The 18,685-nt window shown below is 36.8% G+C and overlaps 1 protein-coding gene across 4 annotated transcripts in view; it reads right to left on the reverse strand.

Annotated features, from left to right (window-relative positions):
• Positions 1–18,685, reverse strand: part of FGFR2 (fibroblast growth factor receptor 2) — a 121,522-nt gene that overhangs the window by 12,168 nt on the left and 90,669 nt on the right. For 3 of the 4 annotated variants that reach the window (XM_083364520.1, XM_083364518.1, XM_083364517.1), the window contains 5 exons: positions 15,611–15,814; positions 7,661–7,811; positions 6,157–6,278; positions 3,976–4,086; positions 2,913–3,103 (listed from right to left, as the gene is read on the reverse strand). In XM_083364520.1, the coding sequence (XP_083220646.1) occupies positions 2,913–3,103; positions 3,976–4,086; positions 6,157–6,278; positions 7,661–7,811; positions 15,611–15,814 (779 nt within the window). Of the gene's footprint in view, positions 1–2,912; positions 3,104–3,975; positions 4,087–6,156; positions 6,279–7,660; positions 7,813–15,610; positions 15,815–18,685 lie in introns of all 4 variants that reach the window. The other variant, XM_083364519.1, reaches the window with a different exon arrangement.

Genomic DNA, 18,685 nt, shown 5'->3' on the forward strand with positions numbered 1-18,685 from the left:
GCAATGGCAAAACTGTCCCAATACGTTGCGTGATGTCACGTGATGTTGCAAGTTTGACAAGTCTGATGTAAAGCATGGTCCAATATCTACTCCCAGTAATTGTTTGAACTGAGTCTCTAACACTCTTATACCAATAAAGCTATTGTTAGTTGAAATTCAATTCAATTTCAATTGAAGTGCCTGGAGTACTGGGCAGCAAAAGATAAAATGTTAACCCTGCTGTTTCAATGATTGGTACTTATAATAATAATGGGACCCAATTCCCTTTCTGAGCAAGTCTCCAAAACCGAGAGGCAAAATGCTGTACTTTCACTATATTTCTTATATTTCCTGATATTTTCATATTCATAGTCATATCTTACTTCATTTATAGGATAGTGGAGCCTTTAATTTTCAAAAGTGGATAATTTAATGCATAGGTGTCAAACTCGCCACGTCATGTGATGTGTCGCAATGTGTCATGACTTTTTTTGCATTGCTGGAGCTGCAGTGGTTGCAGCCTCTGCATGATGCAATCGGCCCGTGGGCTTGCAGTTTGACACCCCTGATGTAATGCCTCAAAATGGAAATTAATGTTTACATAATATTTATTATGATAGATTATAAACTCCTAGCAAATTCTAAAAATAAATTGAAATTCTTTTTTTAAAAAATCCCTTTATTGAATAAAACTAAATTAAATATTATTCCAAGCTGGAAATGATGCAGTCACTCAAATATACTATTTCACCTGTAAAACTGGACACATGGATTGAATTTATTATAAATGCCAACAATGTTTGCTGAATTTTCTATGTGGATTCCTTCTTCTTTTTTTTTTTAAATTCCATTTATATCCCGCCCTTCTCCGAAGACTCAGGGCGGCTTACAAGCATCATTCCTACTGATCTACTTAGTAAGACTCCTTAACTGGCTATGATTAATTTCACAAAAGTATCTATATATGTCTACTGGAAACTTACTGTATTTTTTTTTTAAAAAAATAAGTTGATAGAGTCTGTAGAGAAATCGTACAAAATAAAAGATTGTAACATGGTCTTGTGATACAGTGGTTTCCTTTTTATTAAAAGTTATTTTATTTATTAATTTTGTAGCTTTTGTAGCTTATCAGCTTTTTTAGAGTCTGTTTATTTTTAATTACATACTAATAATTTAGAAATTAACAGAGGACAGTAGAAAGGAATATACCGTAGTTTTATGTGATGACCACAAAATAAAAAAAATATTCCAAAAGATCTTAAGGCATTTGTACAAAGTTCTAAAGAAAGATTTCCCTTTATCTATAACCAGAAATCTTCAAAAGGAGGTCCATTTAAACATCCGGCTCTGTATACTAACTTGTAATTAATTTCCTATTTTTTCCTGTTCAATAAATAGGAATAACTCATTAAATATACATGTGTATAGGGATAGTTTTGTTTACTATATGACAAATATATGTTTTGTGCTTTTTCTTCCTTTTCTTTTTTACTTACAATAATTAAATAAATGTTTTTGAAATGTTATTTATTGCCAGCCTTGGCAACTCCAATTCTTCTGTTATTTACATTGCCAACAATTACCCAAAAAACATTTTAATTTAATACTATGTTATTTTCTTTTTAAAAAAAAGACCTGGCTTCCTTACTGATCTATTTCTTTAGAAGGACAGGTGATATGTTGTCTTTAAAAAAATATGCTTCTTTCGTTTCACTCTCCATCTGCAATCTTAACAAACTGATTCGATGATAATGACTTCTGAATCAAACAGTTGTTCACAAAGCATGAAGTTAACTGTTTACAATATCAAATGCATGTGAGTCAGGACCAGATATTAAAGATATAGGCTCCTTGGTTACTACACCAGTGTAGCATGCATGATGAAAAGTAAATATGCAACTTTCCATCATGTCTACGCCTTTCTATTTGGAAATCAATGCATCTGCAATGGCAGCTATTTATAAATATTTATAAGTATTGGGCTGATTTATAAACAAAGTACACTCATTTATAAATTTAAGTATGAGTATTGGGCTAATTTATCCTCTGCCCCAAGCATTCATGGACAGGGGCTTGCAATCTGAATTCCATTCCTATAATTTATTTATTTAGTGGTTTTACTGGCCCATCTTACATACATGTATAAACAGGGTATCTTATGCTGACAAGTGGACAAATACGTTTTTCACCAGATTTTGGCTCTCTTGGCAGTGGTTAATGGCCCTCATTTCTCTGTATAAGTAAATGCAGAGGAAGAGGCAATTGACCCAAGCTGTATCTTTCATGTCTACTGAGACTGAGCTGTATCTTTCATATCTAGGTACTGTCATAAAAGTATCTAGACTTCTATTTTTGGAAGAATTTATTAAGTGAGCCAGTTTGATACAGTGGTTAAGGTAGCATGCTAGAAACCACGAGACTATGTGAAAGCTATCTTTGGGCAAATGACTGCCCCTCAACCCTAGGAGGCAGGTAATGGCAAACACTTATGAAATATTGCTAATATTTTGAGTGGATAAATGTTCCTGTCTGCCAGAAAAATGGGCATGTTTCTTAAATAGTATTGGGTTTCTAAAGGTCCCAAAGTAATAGAACGAACAAATACACAAGAGATTTTAATGTATGAAGTACCTGATTGGTTTTTCATTCCCATTTTGGAGATTTATCATGATTGTATACCATGACTATGTTCTCATAGATGTATTACAACCATGTAAATGTAACCAGTTCTTTTGTTACATATATGCCCATTTGTTTTCTCACTTCTACTTATGCAAAAGAGTATGAGAAAGAGCTGGGACTCTTTTGTATCATATGATCTGATTCTTTAAATGTAGTAGAGTACTCTTTCAGGATGGAAAATAACATCCTTACGTGACAATACCAAACTGCAATGAAAAGCTTTTTTTAAAAAAAAAACAGCACTGGCTTACCTTTTGTGATGCTAAATATTCCATTCCTCTTGCCAACTGGTACGTACATGAGACTAAGTCTTTGAATGTCATCTGCTCTTCAGGGACCCTGTTAATATCAAATGAATATTCCATTCCTGGTGGACGCCGGGCTCGCAAGTATTCTCGCAAATTCCCTTTGGAAGCATATTCGACAAGCACATATAGAGGCCCTTTAAAATATGCAAATGTACAGCATGAGGAGATACTGTTGTGATTCATACTCAGAATATCAATTCTACATAGCTGGAAAACAACCACCCCTACATACACAGAAAAGGCAAACCAGCTCTATTTAAAAAAAAAACATTTTTTGTGCTTCACTACTATATCACGTAGATCAGGGGTGTCAAACTGCTGGCCCATGGGCCGGATGCATCATCAGGAAACCGCGCCCACCCCATTGCCGGTAATGGAGAAAAAGCTCCAATACATCGCACGACGTCGCGCGAGTTTGACATGTCTGATGCAGATCATGATATACATAGTGAAAGAATTCACTATGAAAGAATTCAAATGATGTTGAAAAATTGGGGTAAAATGTAATCTTTGGATTTTCTTTTCACAGAAACTAGATGTTAAGATATTGAAATTGGAACCTATAAGCAAAAGTAAGCAAAACTATTCCCTTGCATCTCTCTCTCTCTCTCTCTCTCTCTTCATTAGAAGAGAGCCTTTATGTAAATATCCACAGTAGTTGTACAATTTAGTAATAATCTTTCCAACTTCTGGGTTGGAAGGAATTGCAGGGCAAAGGCAGGGAAACAAGAGTGAAGAGATTTAATAATATCGCCAATACTGTATTACAATTATGCGACAGAATTAATTATGTGGAAAGTGACATCTATGTCCAAGCACACTATTTCTGAGCTTTGTTTTATTTTTCAAGCCAGGTATAGTATGCTATTCATCAGGGCCTCTCTACTGCCCATTGGATGCAATTTTCATTTAGCCTGTGCCAAATTGGGGGAAAAAAAGTTTCATGGTACACAATAAATGACATTGTTTCAGCACCTTTAGATTGCAAGATCAAAATAACACTCACCATCCTGAGTGCATGCCCCCAGAAGATTAATGATATTTTTGTGTTTCCCGATCATCTTCATCATCTCCATCTCCGACACCAGGTCAGACAAATCTTTCTCTGTGGCATCATCTAGAAGAAGAAGAAAGAAGAAAGAAGAAGAAAGAAGAAAGAAGGAAGAAGGAAGAAGGAAGAAGGAAGAAGGAAGAAGAAGAAGAAGAAGAAGAAGAAGAAGAAGAAGAAGAAGAAGAAGAAGAAGAAGAAGAAGAAGAAGAGGCATAGACCAGCGTCACTTTCTGCAATATATTAAAAAATAGTTCTGATATTAATAGTAAATAATAACATCCCTGTTAAGTGGTGTCATCTAAGCAAGACAGAGCAAGTGCCATGCAGCTTTAAACTCAGCTCACTTCTCCATTAACGGATATATTGAACAGATTATCCAACTAGTAAAATGTCATTTCTAGACCAAACCTTTAGTCCCTGCATTAATTTATATGGACAATCTCTTAGATGAGCTAAAAGTAGCTTCCTTCCTTCCCAAGGAAATCAGACTATGGTCTATTAGGTATTCCTCCTTTGGGTTTGTTTTTGCCACAGAGATCCAGGAGTGAAATCCAGAGGGACCATGTAGCAATAAGGAATGGCTTTTATTAAACCAGAATACAGTGGCGTAGAGTGGGGGGTGCAGGGGGGGCCGGCCGCACCGGGCGCAACATCTGGGGGGGCGCGCTCACACTGAGCTGCTCAGGGAGCCCCAAGGGCTGCACAGAGTTGGCTTGGCTCCGCTCTCGAGCTGCTCTTTCTTGCAAAGCGAAATGAGTCTGGCAGGTGAGATGGGCAGCCACATAAACTGAATAAAATAAATAGAAGCGCCCAACTCTCCGCCCAGGCTCAGGCCAACCGCAAGCGCCCCGCAGGCGCCCCGGCAGGCTTGGCCGAGCGAAGACGGACCCGCCGGCCGGCCGGCCTAGCTTTGTGCGCATGCGTGGCTTTATTTAGCGGGGCTCACGTGCGAGCTTGAATGCAGCAGCTCTTGCAGGTCGGAGCCCCGCCCAGCCGCCCTCGAGAGGGACCCGGAAGCATCCCGCATTGCGCGTGACTCTTCTTGGAAAGTCTACGCCGCTGCGGGGCGCGTCTTTTCGGCGGTGCCGTGATGTCACCGCCCGCCCGCCCCTCTATTTCCGCTTCCGGTTGCCTTGCCCCGGGTGCTGACAACCCACGCTACGCCACTGCCAGAATAATTTGTTTTAAAGTTGCGTTCTTCACTGTATATCTTATTATCTTATTTTCATACATCTAATCAGAAGTAAACCCAACTGAGATCAGTGAAACTGTGGATGGGATTGTAATCTTGGTGCTATGCAAGAAACATAACAGATGTTATTAGCAATAAATCCATTTTATTATCTTCAGTGTTTAAAGATTTGTATAAGCATATTACACACACAAACACACGCAGGTGCATGTGCACAGATACACACACCACTTTATAAGGCTTGTGCTTCATCACATCAGAATCATCAAATATCTTTTTGCAGAGGTTTTCCTTGTTGTCTTCCCCTACTCCTTCTATCTGAAAAAGCGCTATGTATGGGTCTATTGTCCATGTTTGTATATGAGTGTCATTCATCAATATTCTCTTATATTAAGATGAATTCTCAGGATCGCTCATCACCACACTTTTATGTGCTTTCCTTATAAACTTTAGTTCTTTCTTTTTTTGTTTCAAAAAGTGTTGATGTCCAAAAATGCATTTTGCTATGAGTTCTTTAGATTAACGCTCAGTAAACCAATGATAGCATACAACAAGATGATTAATCAGCCATGAACGTTTTTGCCTTGTTTGTAATTTTTGTTTGTGTGCGCCTTTGAATTAGTCTCTAAAATTTTCTTGGCAGCATTTTTCAGAATTGGTTTGCCATTGAGAGAGTGGCTGGCCAAAGGTCACCCAGCTGACTTTGTGCGTAAGGCCAGACTAGAACTCACTGTCTCCCACTTTCTAGCCTGGTGCCTCAATTACTACAACAAATAGGCTCTCTTTTTAAATAGCCACTACTAAAATTGAATACATTGCCAAATACACTCATTTACTAGGAAAACTGTTGAAGTCCACAGAGAAATAAATGAACTTCTACAGTTTATGAATTCAGAGGGCATGAAAGAAACATGATTTGCAGAACTTCTCGCTTGATTCTTTACCTTTCAGCATTTTCACTGCAACAGTAACCGCTTCTTTTGGCCTGTCTTTGTCAATGCCCATTGCTTCTGCCATGACAACTTGACCAAAGCATCCTTCCCCAAGAGGTTTCCCTAGCGTCAACCTGTGATGCAAATCGAGGATTACCATAAAGCATCTGATGAACAGTTGAAATTGGTGAAATTCAAGAGTGAAACATAAAAGAACCTTTCAGCAAATCGTTTTGACTTGGACATTTCTTACAAAGAACTAACAAGGGTATTAAAATACATCCAGACGTTTGGGCACGTTCCTCCATTCAGCTTTTGAAGTACGGATTCTGTGTGTAATTAATACTTATTGGCAACACTTTATCATACACTTGGAAGTACCAAAACAGGATTATATAGCTTGCTTGAATTCTGTAAGATGTCACCGTGATTCTGTATCTTAAAAGCACAGAACGTTTTGTTCCAAGCTCAGGAATATACTGTAACTATGGATTATGAAATGTCAGCAGATCAAATGGCTATTCAAACCTTGCAACATTTTTTATATTCTTGTGGTACAGACAATAATACCTCCTGTTGGTAGGTTTTCCAATCAGCATTGATGCATAATATTTTCTTTCCTATAAAATGAAGTGACCATGGCAAAAAACCACAATTAAGGTAAATGTTCTTTTTAAAAAAGGAGTTTTAACTGAAAAAGCTTTTAATTTAATCATGTTAATATTAATGAATACTTTAATATATCTGTTATGAAAATGTCTGCTGCTTTGACAATAGACAAAGAGTAAAGAGTTGAATGTTTAGCTAAGATCATGCTGTGCTAGTTTTGAAACTAAAATTGAATTTAAGATCTTGGCAGAAAGCAAACATTTGCATTGGAAAAATGACTAATTTATGTGTTCTTGGGCTTCTTATATGAGTTTAAACAATGTTGTCTTTGTGCTCCTACAGCCCCCCAATCTAATAAACCTCTGTTTAAAGAGCTTCTTTCATTACAAATCTGGTCCACCCACATTTATGCTGAATGCTGTTTTAAGTGTTTAATGCAAGATTTTCCGCATTAATGTTTCCCCTTAGGGAACGGCTGACAGAGTTATGCATACATCCCCCACTGTTGACTAGAATCCTGCAGGTGGCAAGTGAAATGTATGGCACTAGCTTTCATTCACCTAATTAAGAATATTTCCATAAATATACATGAAATACCCAAAAGCAAACTGTTCAGGGATAAATTTTAAAAACAACTTGTTTGAAGTTTTCAAAAAATAAGGCAGATTCTAAAAACTGGATTACGTGCATTGAAAGGTATAACTTTGGTTAAGAATGAGGGCCAACCAGGGTTTGGTTTTGAGGTCAGGACCACACTTTTTTCACTTATAATATACAACAGAAAAAGGGAGGAAATCCCTGTATACCAAGACCGGTTTATTGGCCTGCTTATAGCATTAGTAAATAAAATTCTTCTGGATATTGTAACTGAAATGCTGAAAGATCATTTTCTTTCGTCGTTACTTACTTATCTCTTGGGAACTCCCATTTTGGGTCTTCTGGTAGTTCATATTCAGAAACTCCAGCTAACATGGGAGCATCAGCATTGGAAGAAAGACGGGTAGTAATTCTCACCAATGGTGTGTTGGAGTTCATAGAAGAGCTTGATTCTGCAGACACCTGTTATTTGAATACAAGATGCAAAAAGGAGATGTAATCTGGGCCCAACTATTGCAAACTGGCACTAGAAAGGAAGACAGCCAGCTCACAAGTACTAGTCAGTTTCTCAAAGGCAGTAGATGCACTACTGACAATTATAATGTCCTGGTTGGAATCTTGTTATTAAAACACTTCTTTTAATTAGCTTCATATTGAACTAATTATAGATCCAGACTTTCATTACTGAATTTTGAATGGATGTTATTATTTTTTACTAACTATATTATTTACTAACTCTATTCTAACTACAATCTTTCTTCCTTATTGTCCCAAAACGTATTTTTAAAAGATGCCGTGATTATCCTCGTCCTCCTTCTCCTTTTTTAAAAAGAAAATAAAGCTCAGCAGACTAGCTTTCCTATCCATTCATACAATTTTAGAAATTTATTCAGTCTTATTAAATTCGAAGAAGAGACTTGTCAATAATTTACAAGAAAAAAGCCACAGTTCTTATAGTACTGCCAGTAAGTACTTCCACAGCACTATTCGATAATAATGTAACATTTAAGATTTAAGTAATTAATTTTTTATTTATTTATTTTTATTTAGGATTATTTCAAGATTGCAAACATATCCAACAGACCTTTCTCCTCCTATTGTGCCCATAACAACAATCCTGTGAGGTAGGTTGGTGTTGTGATTCAGGGTCAGCCTGTGGGTTCGGCAGTTGGGTTGGATGACTCAGAGGAGCAGGAGGAGGGGAGTGTTGAAGAACTTGCTGATGATGGCTTTGAGGCTCCGCAGAGCTCCCAGCCAGGCCCCTCCCACCTGGTAGAGACCCAGCTGTGTGAGCCTGACAGCGTGGATGAAGATGACCCACAGCTGGCCCTGTTCAAGGACGCCTGACACAGGAGGCAGTCAATTAGGAGTAAACAGAGGAAGGCAATGGGGCTCCTCGGAAGGAGGCACAGAGAAGCCACGCCCTGAACTCTATATAAGGGGAATGTGTGGGAGGGCTGGTTTGCTGAAGGCAACCGCTTGGATTGTTCCTGCTTCTTAGCTCGTGTTTTATGGTTGGTGTCTTGTCTTGCTCGTTTTATGTGAATAAATTTGGCAGGCTTTATTCCAGCCTCTTGCCGTTTGTAAAGGGGTCGTCCCTGCTTTTGCTGCAGGGCCGGTAGCAGGCTGGTACAGAACAGTTGGGCTGAGAGAAAGTGACTGGACCAAAGTTACCCAGCTGGTTTTCATGGCTAGAATTCATGGTTTACTCCTTTCTAGCCTAGTGCCTCTTGTCACTATTTATGTTTGGATCTAACTTCAATTGGATCATCTATTTATATGGTGATTTTATGCAAATGCACACCCCAATCCATTCACTTGTTCAGTCTTACTCTCATACATGCAAAAATAGAGTGGGGAAAAATTTAGACCCACCTCCCACCCCAAATACTCAATATTAAACATTCAACCAAAGCCAAACAAAGGAAAATTGTTTTCTTAAACACTTGTTGGATTGTGACCATGCAGAGTTGCCATTAAAAATATGGAGATAAATATCATTTCTTGCAACAGAATCTGAGAATCATTCTGGAATATAAAACCTCACTAAATGTTTTTCATTTATTATCTGATATGACTGTTAGATGAACAGATTTTTATTCCCAATTCCAAAGTAAAAATTAGCATTCATTTTTTTAAAAAATCCCATTTATATCCCACCCTTCTCCGAAGACTCAGGGCGGCTTACAATCTAAAGCACAAATCAATGTGCTTAGCAATAGCCTTCATTCTATGTATATGCCTGCTTATTAGGGCTTTCGCCCGCCCCCCGCCCCCAAGCGGCATTATTACAAAGTCAGCTTAATTGCCCCCAACAATCTGGGTCCTCATTTTACCTACCTCGGAAGGATGGAAGGCTGAGTCAACCTTGAGCCTGGTGGGATGCGAACCTGCACTAATTGCAGGCAGCTGGTGTTACTTAAGGAGGCATTAGCCCACTGCTCCACCAAGGCTCATTTACAAACTGTTTAACAATATTTATTTTATAAATATGTAATACAGTTTGAAACCTTATGCCAAATACTGTAATGATACTGTATAAAATACACCCCAAAGAACAGAGCAGAGATAACCTGTAAGAACCCATGTCCCACAAATACCTCTTTTGGTGTCTCAGTTTCCTTATTCCAGCTGACATGATACTAAGTGAAACTAGTATTTAAATAAAGCAGTGGTCTCTAGTATTATCCTGCTTGTCAAGAATCTCTCTGGGTCCCATAGAGATTCCATAGAAATTATTAGAATATGAAAAAGATAAGGGTTAAGTCCTTTGTTTTGAATCATGCCATCTGCCTAGAAGAAACGTTAACTGCCCAGAGTCACCCTGTTGAAGTGAGTGGCCATAGAATTTAAATAAAAATAAACAAATATACACATAAATAAAGAGGACCTGGAACAAGACAGGAAGCCATCATGGACAGCCTTAAGAGACATCAAAGAAGTCTCACCTGATGCTTTCTGCTAAACTAATTGTTCCACTATCCACATGTATTTAAGTATGTTAATCACACATTTATTTGATCAGCTTGTATTATGTATCCCTGCTTGCCTGTGTGCTTTGTGAAATGGTTGTGTCCAACATTTGTGGGCGGGGGGGAGTGAGGAATAAACAGCTATTTAGTGAAATGACTTAGCTATTCAAATATTATAACTGTTTACCATTTTTAATTATTCTGGAATTTTACCATAGTAGGGAGAGAAAAGCAGATTGTGATGGAATCTGGTAGTATAGTTAAAACAAATTTAGCCTAGGGTTGTGTGAGAAATGATAGAAGACAGCTTGATGTAAAATATGCTGTTACTAAACAACAGGGATAATCAAATGAGAAAACAAAGAGAGTATTATTTTAATATGAATCCAAACCTGTCAAAAAGTTATGTTCCATTAATTTGACCAAAACAAGACCAGTGCTAATTTCAGTTAAGTGACAAAATAGTTGTTCAGGCTACTATAGAAAAAAAATTAGATTAAAAAAAGGTGTTTTCCCAAAGCCACTCCTTATTTTTAACAATAAAGGTAAAGCTAAAGGTTCCCCCGCACATGCGTGCTAGTTGTTTCCGACTCTAGGGGCCGGTGCTCATCTCCGTTTCAAAGCCAGCGCTTGTCCGAGGATGTCTCCGTGGTCATGTGGCCAGCATGACTAGATGCCAAAGGTGCACGGAATGCTGTTACCTTCCCACCAGAGTGGTCCCTATTTTTCTACTTGCATTTTTACGTGCTTTCGAACTGCTAGGTTGGCAGAAGCTGGGACGTGTAACAGACGCTCACTCTGCTACGCGGCACTCGGGATTCGACCTGCCAAACTGCCGACCTTCTGATCGACAAACTCAGCGTCCTAACCCACTGAGCCACCGCGTCCCTATTTTTAACAATACAGAACAATTATTATTTTCTTAGTAAGCTGAAGTTCCTTACATGAGATACATATATACATAAGAAAATCATTTGAACATTGTTCATTTTATAAAATAGTTAACAATTTAAAATACACAGCTCAAAGGTTTTGTTTCTTTCAAAGCAGAAGGTGACCCTGGGCTTACAAAGAAAAGTCTGCATAAAACTATAGTACTGCTTAAAACTATATTACAGATAATGAACTGCTTAAAACTATATTACACATAATTAAGTTCAAGGAGAAGCCAGAGAAACTTTGTTAATTGCTTTTGAGATTAAATTTGTATAGTCACTTAAGCTTTAATTTAAATAAAATATACAAGATTTACAAGAAAGATGAATTTCCTTTACAGGAAATTATTAATCTGTGTGTGAGAGTCAGTGCACACATGATAGATAGATAGATAGATAGATAGATAGATAGATAGATAGATAGATAGATAGATAGATAGATAGATAGACAGACAGACAGACAGACAGACAGACAGACAGACAGACAGACAGACAGGCAGGCAGGCAGGCAGGTAAGTAGGTAGACAGACAGACAGACAGACAGAGGATAGATAGATGGTAGAGCTAGATAGATGGATAGGCAGATAGATAAATAACAGATGCAGAAAGACAGACAAATAGACAACAGATAGACAGACAGACAGATAACAAAGAAGCCAATCTCAAAAGATAAAATATCCTTGATTATTTATGGACTAAAATGATTATAGAAGCTAAAGGACAATTAACACCTATTTCTACATAAAGGAACAGTTGTACAGGTTGGTTTCGGGTACAAGAAAGTCCTTTGAGTCTAGTTCATGCTTGGCTTTCAGAAGAAAAAATATTTTTACGTTTGGACAGATTCTTCATTCTGTTAGATCATTTTGTTTAGAAAACGACTTCATTCTCTTCCTCTTTTCTTTATATATTATGTATTCATACATTCTGCACATGGTTACTTTTTCTCTAAAATGCTGTGAACTTTTATTTTTTTAAACTTTAACTTTTAATTTTCCTGATAATCACTCCAACCGGTGAAAAAAATGTAAAAAAAAAATCTGTCCCAAATGGTGTGACACATTGTTTTTGGTTTGAAACAGAGTTTAGAACAAGGGACAAAACCTTAATAAAAAAAACACTAAAGACCATTTTCTACAGTAAAATCTTGGTGAAGTTTGTTACGTGCAGTTTGCGCTGTACTTTCCTTGATATATCTGTTATTAGCAAAGTAATTTAGACTTGTAGGTTTCCTAATCACTGGGGATCTGGCAGTTCTCCTAAACAGCATGACGGAATTAGCAAGTATAATCTTTGAATGTACTCTAGCTTATGAATTATTATTAATGGAGGAAAATCATCAGCATTCATTTTCTCCTGATTTAATTTTATTGCAGCAATTTGTTGAAGTGATAAAGAAATCTGAAAAAAATAATAATTATGCAACAACTTTTAGGACTAGAAGAAATCATGTGTGTGTATTTGCGTGTGTGTGTGTATTGCTGTATGCATGTTATCTTTGTGTCTACAAATTACAATTTCTTTGATTTACGCTCTTGAATTAGGGAAATGATGTTAAGTTTCAATAATTCTGAAAGCCAAAACAAATTCTTTGCAATATGAACTGTTTTACAAATCAGAATATGATTAAGTGCCATTAAATTATGCCAATTCTACGTCAGGTAAAAGAATGGACTAATGCACTGAAATGCTCCAAAAGTCTAAGCAGATACACCAGAAAATTACAGGAGTTATTTTCTTATATAGATTGCCAACAATTATTTTGGTAAACCTGCAACGCAATCTATTTTAAATGTCTATTAGATCTACTGTATGCAGTTCCATGTACAAATGTGGAGAGATGACAAAAGCAAAGCAATCTGTTGCCAAAGAAAAAGTAACTGATGAAAGTGCAAATAGTCTGAGGTAACTGGTGTTGGAGAAAAAAAAATAAGCTTATGGTCGACACGGCCTAACTACTGATTGCTGTTTTGCGCTCTATACCAATAATATTGTCTCTGTTATGTAGGTCAGCTCATCTAGATATTTTTGTTTGAATACATTCCAATGATTTCCTTTTATTCAGGATTCAGATCACTATGTTTAAGAAGGCTGAAAAGGAAAGTTTTGGTTAGCTGAAAGCAAGACATTCAATTTTTCATGTATTTGCTTATATACACAAATATGTTGTTGTTGTTGTTAGTTGCGAAGTCGTGTCCGACCCATCGCGACCCTATGGACAACGTTCCTCCAGGCCTTCCTGTCCTCTACCATCTTCTGGAGTCCATTTAAGTTCACGCCTACTGCTTCAGTGACTCCATCCAGCCACCTCATTCTCTGTCGTCCCCTTCTTCTATTGCCCTTAATCTTTCCCAGCATTAGGCTCTTCTCCAGTGAGTCCTTCCTTCTCATTAGGTGGCCAAAGTATTTGAGTTTTAGCTTCAGGATCTGGCCTTCTAAAGAGCAGTCAGGGTTGATCTCCTCTAGGACTGACTGGTTTGATCGCCTTGCAGTCCAAGGGACTCGCAGGAGTCTTCTCCAGCACCATAGTTCAAAGGCTTCAATTCTTTGGCGCTCAGCCTTTCTTATGGTCCAGCTTTCACTGCCATACATTGCAACTGGGAAGACCATAGCCTTGACTATACGCACTTTTGTTGACAGGGTGATGTCTCTGCTTTTTAGTGTGCTGTCTAGATTTGCCATGGCTTTCCTCCCGAGGAGCAAGCGTCTTTTAATTTCTTGGCTACAGTCCCCATCTGCAGTGATCTTGGAGCCCAGGAAAATAAAATCTGTCACTACCTCCATTTCTTCCCCATCTATTTGCCAGGAATTGAGAGGGCCGGATGCCATGTTCTTGGTTTTCTTAATGTTTAGTTTCAACCCAAGTTTTGCACTCTCCTTCTTCACCCGCAACAAGACGCTCTTTACACAAATATAGAGAGTGTAAAGATACAGTGCTACCTCGGTACATATCATTAATTGGTTCCAGGAGCCGTGTTAAGTACCAAACAAAATTTTCCCAAAAGGAATAATGTAGTGAGTCACAAGGCAGCCAGCAAGGACAAGTTCTAGCTTGTGCATTGAGTACAAAACAAATGATGAGTACTAGGACAATTTTTTGCATTGAGTACCAAATTCTATGAGTTTCAAAGCAGTTGAAACAATGGGTGAATGTAAGAGGGTCCAGTTATTTAAAAGGTGCCATGATTTTTCTGCAGAAACTTTAAAATTTAAAAGTAAGTTTCATATATATAAAGAGATAACACTTTCAATTAAAATATTTTTAAAAAATATTATGTTAATTTTTTATTTCATATTGGTTTCAATGGCAAGATGATGGTCATGTAAATGGGAACTGATTTAATCATAAGAGTTTAGTTTTTATAAATATTTTGATAAACTGATTTCCACTGATGACTTAATGCTACATACAAAATCATAAGAGATATATAAAACTCCCAAAATACCTTATGAGAAGTTTACTTTGAATATCTTGAACATGAGATGATCTGGAGCTTCAAAAATGCCATTTATAGTAATAAAATAGTATAGCATAAAATAGCATTAGAAACTATATCAATACACGCATCATCAATTTCTATTTCTTTTTAAAGATTCTTCTCTATCGGCACACACAAACATACATACCCACAAACGCACAATTTTATATTTGCAAATATCTTCTCTCTTGATAGTATTATTCAGACAAAAGCAACAAAAAACATTTTCAGGAAGCAGAAGCCACATTCCACCATGTGGGATATACTATTGTGTTGAGATACTTTAGCAAAGCTTTATTATTGCTGTTCAGATGAAGGTTCTGTCTCCTCTCTTTATTCTGTGCCTATGGAATTTGCATTCCCCCAAAAAAATCTAGACTTATGTTGATTTTCCTCTCCTCCTGCGCTAAATCTTTTCTATTTACTGGAGCTCAGTAAATATTTCTTTTTCTCCTGGAAACTTAATCTCTCTTTCTCAACATCACTCATTTCTGTCCTGACATTAAATGATTTACAATACTTTGAAAATCAGTTCTCTAATTGAATGTGTGGGCTCAAAATGGGTTTCTGAAAATTATTCACTTCTTCAATGTGAATTCCTTGGATCAGAGTTTAAACATAACAACTTTCTTTTATGTTTATATCCGGGATGAACACTTTCTCAAAGCTTATGCAGAGAACAGACCTATTATCCTAAATTATGACATTTTTGTGGGTCAAATGTTTGGAATCAGAATGCTGTGGGTTCCCCCAAAACCTATAGAACTGCTGCTTTTCAGCCATTAGATACTCCCTGAATAGGAATCCCTTTGCCCCAAAGGATCTGCTGGCTTAAGGGTAGGGAAATAGGTTTTTGTAACTCTTTATCTACTTTCTGTTACCTGTCTGCGCAAAGGAATGCGCTTTGTCAGTTTGTGCACCGCTGGTTGACTGCTGAAATCTGACTTCTTGGTTGTAGATCTCAAACGGCACACGATGACAGCCACCACCATACAGACAATTATGAAGACTCCCGAGCAATAGATGGCTATCTCCACGAAATCTGGATATGTTGGATATGGTCTGTTTGTGACTGAAGCTACAGTGCAAGTGCGAAGGGGGGGAACAGGCAGGACAACAAATTAGGAGGCAGCAAAAGATCAAGCTGAAGAGAAAAGAGTATGTATATAAATGGACCTCAAGTACAGGTAGTCCTTGATTTACAACGGTTCACTTAGTGAAAGTTACAAAGGCACTAGAAAAAGTGACTTAAGACCGTTTTTCACGGCTACGACCTTTGCAGCATCTCCATGATCACATTATCAACATTCAGATGGTTCATATTTATGGCCATTGCTGTGTCCCAAGGTCATGTGTTTTCCTTTTGTGACCTTCTGACAAGCACAATCAACGAGGAAGCCAGATTTAACAACTGGATTACTAGCTTAACAACCGCAGTGATTCACTTAATAGTAAAGGCAAGAAATGTGGCAAAACTCACTTAACAAATGTCTCAACAACAGAAACTTTGGGCTCAAAATGGTCATAAGTCAAGAATTACCTGTATTACTGCATCAGGTTTATAAGACACCAAATGCCTAATATTTCCACAGTGTGGATCCAACTTAAAGGACAGGATATTTTAATCTAATATTTTAGATTCTGATTGAAGCTGCTTTTTCTTTATTAAATGACCCTTTCAAGATAACTTATGAATATGTTCACTGTCAGGGATTTTTGTCAGCCTATTTAGCTTTGAAATTAAGGCTGCATATTACTGGAATTATGCCTGTGATCACCTTTTCTTCTTACTCTATTTTTCTTTTTTTTTTAAGCCAAGGTCCTTTAGATAGGAAAACAGGCGCATAATTCATTCCAGATGAATCAATATTTATCCCAATCTTCCAGTATTTAGCCTGCAGCAAATGACAGGTTTAGTAAAATAATTTTAAGGAACGCTGTAGTTAACTCTGTGGGCCACCTGAACACACAACGAAAGCCAAACAAGGACTTAAAGCTAGCTAAAAAGCAAGGCTTATGGGAGAACAAAGCATAACAAAGATTAGGCATCAACTAGCTTGGACTTCTGTACTTCTACTAAGATATCCAGTATTTGATATATATTCAAGTCTTTGAATTAAGTTTTCTCATTCACGAATACTGCCAAATTGTGTTTAGTACCAAACATTTGTTGATTTTGTATTGCTATGCATCTCACATGGGAATAGGTCCAGTGAACAAAGTGATATATATTTCTAAGATAAGCAAAAGATCATGGCTTTTAACGTCAAAAGGAACTGAGCATGTGACTTTTAGATCCTTTGAAAACTATAGCTAGTAAAGCATTGCCATGAAAATCCAGAATCTTACAGCAATGTTATTCACTTTAATGGCATTTAACAGGATGTTAAAGAACATCTAAAATGTTGTATCTAAAATGTTGTATGCCAAACATTTTGGCACAGCAACTCATGAAATCTAGTATAGGTTTTTATAAGGCCAGCTGGGAACAAATTATTATTTTTAATGATTATTTTTTAAAAAGCATACCTTTTCTCCCCACAGCTTCTGCTTTTTATAATTATTACAAGGATTATCTATTGTCCTACCTGAATAATGATAAGAGTTGCCCTGAAAAGGATAGCCTAATTAGTTGGATATATTTGCCCCAGAAACAAATACAAATCTCTTAAATTTGTAATGATTGACAATTTCAAAAAAAAAAATGATTTCAGCACTTCCTTCCAATTAGGTAAAAATCTTTGAATAATGCCTAGATACAAATTAGCTTCAGCATAAATATACACTCGCATTTCTAAGTAGGCAAGTTTATAAGTAAGCTTGCCAATGGGAGATTGTGCTCATATCAGATCTAGTCAATAAATGGCACCAAACAATTACAATTCTAGTTTATAGTGATCATCTACCTACTTATTTTGCAGATCAACCTTTTTCAAACAGGAATAGCAACTTTGAATACTCCCAGCTATCACTGGTTAAATATCCTGGAGATGACCAATTTTATATCCAGTTATTTTGGGTAGTATAATGATGTGCAGATATCCAGGTGATTAAAATAAATTATGGAAGATTAAAATAGATTATGGAAGATTAAAATAAATAAGTTCCTGGCAAATAGTATGTTAGCCTGTGGTAACCTTTTGGTTTATAAACTTTTGGATTTTTTTCACTTTTTATTTGCAACCTTGAAAAAACATTATGTTATATGTACCTAATTGTTTCATTTCATTATTAAAACAGTAGTAATTCTGCAAGTATAAATGGTCAGTATAAAAGCAATGCATATTAGAAGCTAGTCTTCCATATCATCTTATGTTAATACTCCTTCACATAAATTGATTACGTAGTGCTTGAGCAGTTGCAAATAGGGAAGTAATCTGGCAAGCAGAAGCAACAGCCACTTTAAATCATAACCACCTGTTTAGTGATGGATGCAGCTTGGAGCTTCAAAAGGTAATAAGTTAAAAATATAGCAATATGGGCTTTTCTTACATTAAGAGAAAAGAAAGAACCTGGAAAACTTGAAAAAAAATTACAGGAATGTACAGCACAAGTGTAAACTATATGCTTTAGCAATGCATGCAGGCAGGAATCTTTCTATAAAACTTTAAACAGCAACACACACAAACACAAACACAGAGCAGCAACAACTTAAAGTACGGTTCTCTAATAATAACATAAGAAAATATGATAAAGGGTTATAAAGCAAGCAGTTTTTATTAGTCTAGATGTCCATTATTTTCTAATTGACATTTTCAGCTAAAAAACATATTACTGTGCCCTTCTGCTCAAAATAGAAGCAACATCACTGCAAGCAAGACAAGACACATTTTGAAAACAAGCAAACTAATAGACCATTTGCTTGGAGCATGCAGCATTTAAAGAGCACACCAAATTGATTGTAAAGTTATAGAAACACTGCTTCTGTATTCCCTCTCCCTTACAGCAA

This window comes from Vipera ursinii (assembly GCF_947247035.1).
Source record: "Vipera ursinii genome assembly, chromosome: 5".
Classification (NCBI taxonomy): Eukaryota; Metazoa; Chordata; class Lepidosauria; order Squamata; family Viperidae; genus Vipera; species Vipera ursinii.